Consider the following 4,640-nt stretch of genomic DNA (forward strand, 5'->3'; position numbering starts at 1 on the left):
CAAAAAAAAAAAAAAGAGAGGGGCGGTCAGGAGAGTTGGCACGGCCGGGCCGCACAGCCTCCATCAAGCAGAGGGTGGCGGCCATGGCGAGCAGCCCTTCCTGTTCCTATCGTGTCCCCCCCCGAGGCCGTGAGCCTCCACCTCCTCCGGCAAACAGGTCCCAGGAATGCCATGCTTTCTGGGGTGTCCTTTGTGCCCACGGTCCCTTTCCTGCCTGGAATCTGCCAACGTCAGCCCTGCTCTGAGACCTGGCAGCGGGCAGGGATGAAACATGCCCATGCAAGAAGCTGCGGCCGAAGGGCAAAGCTTTCTCGCAAGGCCCGCGGGCTTCTCCAGCACTCCGGTTTGGGTTTGTGCAACACAGCGATCGCTCCCGAACTGGGGATATTTCTCTGTAAATAACTGAAGGTTCCTTTCCCTGAAATCTAGCGCCCTTGCAATAAAAGCAGGACGCTACCTAAACCTCCCCTCGGTCCCTGCAGCCAAGGCTGGGCGATCACACCCTTACCCCCACACAGGAGGGGTCAGCAACCCCCTGAGAGGGGGGCCATGGACGCCCCCCACGTGCAGCAGCCAGACCCCCCAGGCGGCGAGGCTGGGCTGCTCCCCTCCCACTACTTGTGAAGCCTCAAAGAAAAGGGCTTTTGTGTTACAATTCCTCAGAGGAAGAGCTTAATGGAACACACGGAGGAAACAACCCATCTTCGCGGAGAGCGGTAACATTTCCCTCTCCTCCTTCAGAGACGTTTTCCTGGTGTGTCTGATGACGACCAGCCCGAGCACCCTCTGGGGCAGGCGGGGAGCCCAGCCCTACACCCGTGGGGGTCTCCCGAGTGGGGCTACGCGTGTGCCACGTGCCTCCCGCAAAGCCCGTGAAGGAGAAACCGTCCCCTTCCCCTCCCGAGGGGCTGCACAGCGGGACGGGCTGGTCCTGGCACGGGAAGGGAAGGGCTGGTTTCATCTCCCAGCCGCTCGGGGCGGGACGCGGGGAAGACAACTCCATTTCGGCTCAGGGCCGTACTCACCACGAAGGTGTCGTAGGAGAACTTGTGCCTGTGGAGAAGGTGCTGGAGGAAGTTGGCGCTTTTGTAGCTGGGGTCCCCCCAGGGCATGGCTGAGCAGACCGGGCACACCTGCAGCGGGCAGGGACAAAGGGGAACCGTAACTCGTGGGCACAGACCCCTCCGCCTCCATCTCCCCCGGGGGGCGGGGAGGGGGCTGGTGCAGCCACAACACGAGGGAGAGGCGAGTAGCGGTCCCCCCTCTCTCACAGAGGATTTCCCGCAGAGGACATGCTAAATAGGGGTCCCCCCACCCTCCCCCAAGCAGACCCCTCAGTGCACAGAGCCTCTAGCATGTGGCCGAGGCTGCTTTTAGCCTGCTGACAAGTTACCCGCTCATGCACAAGCGCCTCCGAGACGGTGCCAGACCTGCAAGTTCCCCACCTCGGTCAAGCCAACGGGGATGGGGAGAGGAAATCCTGCACCACCCGGGTCGCAGGCACAGGGGGATGTAGGCAGCTCGTTCCAGAGAGCCTCTAGCGAAGCAAACAGAGGCAGGTCCCCACCTCCCGTCAGAGGGATGTAAAACAAACTAAATGAGCTGGAAATACAGCTGTACTTTATGTGCAGCAGCAGCTCTGTGTGCCGGTGGCCTCGGGTGCGGCATCAGCTACGGTGTATTTCGATTTCCAGGAGCTACACCACACAGAACCAGCCCGTCCCAGCGCCCCGGGGTCGCTCACCACTTTGTTGGGGTCATTGCGGTGGTTCTCCATGCAGTGCTTCACCAGCTCCTGCTGGTCCAGGTTCCGGGCCCCGCAGTACGGGCACACGAACGTCGAGCGATTGGGAATATTGCTAAAGAGAGCAAGGACGAGCTCAGATCCCCTGGGAAGGGACTGGATCGACTCCTTCCAAACTAACCCAGCCACCCCCCGCTCAGCTTTGCGATACCCACCCATAGCAGAAACCAGACCAGCCCGTTCCCACCCCAGCCGCAGGCTGAACCACCCTGGTTTTGGTCGGTCCTTCCTCCCACACCGCGCTCTGAAACACAGGGCAGTGCAGCGGCTGCAGATACCAGGAGGGAGAAGGTGCTGATGTTTCTCCCTGTGATCGCCCAGGGGAAAGTAAAACACGTGCTTGGATTTTAGGGTTTGTAAGGGAGGGGAGTGCCGGTGCAGCCTGCAAGGAGGGACACGTTTTCCCTACCTGACACGCGGCAGTACCTGGGAATAGGCTGGGACGTGGGGACAACTGGAACGAACTTGGGGCAGTTGGCCATCTGCTCCTGCACCTTCGCGCAGGATGAGACGTGAGAGCGCATTTTCGCGAGGGTCACCTGGAGAACAAGGAGAGAAGAAACGTTCCCGGAGGCTGCGACACCTTCCAGACACAGCGCTGGTGCCTCCGCTACAGCTCGGGAGAGCAGTTTTGGTCAACCGATGTCAGAGTGAACACCGGTCTGTGTGGGATGACCCACACCAGCGTGAAAACGCTGCACCAGCCCGTCCTTCCTCACAGGACGGAGGTTTGGGGCTGCGTGCTCGCTGCACGTGTCCCCAGAGGTCACACACAAGCCACCCAGGCTGCATTTTGTTGCACTAGCTCCATTTTCCTTTGCAAAAGAGGAACTGCCGACAGGCGGAAAACCCCAGACTGCTCTGACACCGTACGGGATCGTTCCTGGGCCGCCGCCAGGGAGTTACAAGAAGATCCCCAAAGTTAACGGAAGCCAGAAAACGGATCAGCGCAGACGCGCCATGAATCGCGGCTTTACAGCCAGTCCCTGAAGCGTCCCAGACCAGACCGCCCCGGGCTGGGCCAGGCCACGCTGCCAGTTCAGCTTCCCCGCGGCCGTTGGGATCACGGCACCTTAAGCAAGACTTAAATCCTTACCCTCGTTAGGAGCAGCAGCAGAGCTGGTTTGTCTCAGCCTCTCCTGTGTTGCAGGAAAACCTCAGCCTGCTTTTGAAGGTCCCCACTGTCTAATAATAGCTCCAGTCTGCTGACAAAGGCAGCGAGGAGAGAGCACCTTCATCTCCGCAGAGCCCCGAGCCGTGTCGGCAGCAGCCGTGACACACAGGGGACACCACACCTCGCAGGTGCAGTTTGGGGACCCGCTGAACAGGGGACCCTGCAAACCCAACTGCGGAAAGCAAGCGACCTCCCTCCCCCAGCGCCACAGCTGCGGGATCGGCGGCCGAACGAAGCCATGCCCGCACGGGACGGGGACAGGCAGCCTTCCTCCGCGAACTTTACCTTCTTGCTGCAGCCTCTGCAGGGAGCTTTGTAGGACGAAAGCTGTTTCTCCACGCTGGAAGCCTTCTCCACCTTCTTGGGGTCGAAGGGCATGCGGCAGAGCGGGCAGAGCGGGGACGGCACTTGGAGGCAGGGCTGCAGGCACTCCCCGCAAAACCTGGGGGCACAGAGAGCAGCGTCGAGCGGCCCGGTGCTGGCCCAGCCCAGGAGATGGAGGGGAAACGGGAGCTCAGCCCCGGGACACAGTTGCTCTCGGGGACTCCTGTACACCCCAGGCTGCAGGGCAGCCCCCAAAACCCAGGGATCAGCATCCCCACCGGGAGGAACTGGGCAGAACTGGGAGCTTGGGAGAGGGTGTGGGGAGGCCAGGCACAGCCCAAGCCCCAAAGGAACTCCATCCACGCGCAGCTGGGGCTCAGACAACACCGCTGCTCCGAGACCCACGGCTGGGAGCGGATTTGAACGGAGCCAAACAAAAACCGGTGCCGAGCATCCAGGCCACGCAGGAATAAAGCGAGCGGGGGCATTAGAGCCCGGCTCACCTCCTTTCAAGGTCCCTACGCCTGCAGGAGCGCGGATGAGAAATCAAAGCAGTGGAGAGGAAGCGGAGGAAGGTGCCCCCCGGGCATGAGGCAAACCGGCTGGGTCCCCACAAAGTCAATTGTCACAGCATCCCCGTCCCCTCCGCCTGCCTACCCAGCTCACGTCACCCAGAACAGGGGAATGAAACGCCGCCGCGCTGGGAGCGGGCACTGGGGGGGGGGAGGGGGGCAAAGTCATGGTGCCCCTTGCCCCAGCTCCCCGGCATCACCTCCATGAAGCACCACCAGCCCCAAACGAGCTGGAGGGGCCGGGGGGAAGAGCGAGACTGCGCTGGGGCACCAAGCAAAGTCACGGCCTCAACGGGAGACCAAGGTGCTCCACAAACCGGCCGTGAAAGGGGGCCAAGGTGTCACCGAAATGCTGGGAGGACAAGTGGACCCCAGCTCCCCGTGGCAGCGCCCCCGCCAGCCTCTCCCCGGGGACCAGGACACAGCACCCACGGGCGGCCCAAACCGGGAGGGGTCAGGGGCAGGATTTCCACCCAGGCGAGACCCCCCGGGGTGCTGGGAGCAGAGTCTGGGGGAGATCCCGGGGGCAGGAACCAGGCCTGGGGGAGAAGGGGGCTGGGGTCAGGGTGGTCAGCAGGGGAAGGACCCTCGGGTGCACCCCACGCTGGGTCCAGGCTCGGGGACATGGGAGGGGGAGAGACGGGGCAGCGCCCAGCTCTCCAGGAGGGGAAGGGGTTTGGATGGGGGCAAGGTGCCCGGTGCTGGCGGAGCAGCTGGGGGTGGGACGGGGGTCCCGGGGCCGAGCAGCAAGGAGGGGGGGCAAGCA

At 62.8% G+C, this 4,640-nt stretch overlaps 2 protein-coding genes across 3 annotated transcripts in view; one reads left to right on the forward strand and one right to left on the reverse strand.

Annotated features, from left to right (window-relative positions):
- Nucleotides 1-3,839, reverse strand: part of RNF166 (ring finger protein 166) — a 6,897-nt gene extending 3,058 nt beyond the window's left edge. Inside the window, exons 1-5 of one of the 2 annotated variants that reach the window (XM_009273066.1) lie at nt 3,264-3,351; nt 2,901-3,006; nt 2,231-2,343; nt 1,745-1,859; nt 1,026-1,133 (exon numbers count right to left, since the gene is read on the reverse strand). In XM_009273066.1, the coding sequence (XP_009271341.1) occupies nt 1,026-1,133; nt 1,745-1,859; nt 2,231-2,328 (321 nt within the window). In that variant the 5' untranslated portion in view covers nt 2,329-2,343; nt 2,901-3,006; nt 3,264-3,351. Of the gene's footprint in view, nt 1-1,025; nt 1,134-1,744; nt 1,860-2,230; nt 2,344-2,900; nt 3,007-3,263 lie in introns of both variants that reach the window. The other variant, XM_009273065.2, reaches the window with a different exon arrangement.
- Nucleotides 3,840-4,223: 384 nt separating this feature from the next.
- The window catches only part of CTU2 (cytosolic thiouridylase subunit 2), a 6,312-nt gene continuing 5,895 nt past the window's right edge, over nt 4,224-4,640 (forward strand). The window contains exon 1 of the mRNA XM_009273076.2: nt 4,224-4,327. Coding sequence (XP_009271351.2) covers nt 4,224-4,327 — 104 coding nt within the window. The remainder of the gene's footprint in view (nt 4,328-4,640) is intronic.

The sequence above is a fragment of the Aptenodytes forsteri genome, unplaced genomic scaffold (assembly GCF_000699145.1).
Source record: "Aptenodytes forsteri isolate BGI_AS27 unplaced genomic scaffold, ASM69914v1 Scaffold271, whole genome shotgun sequence".
In the NCBI taxonomy this organism is placed as follows: domain Eukaryota; kingdom Metazoa; phylum Chordata; class Aves; order Sphenisciformes; family Spheniscidae; genus Aptenodytes; species Aptenodytes forsteri.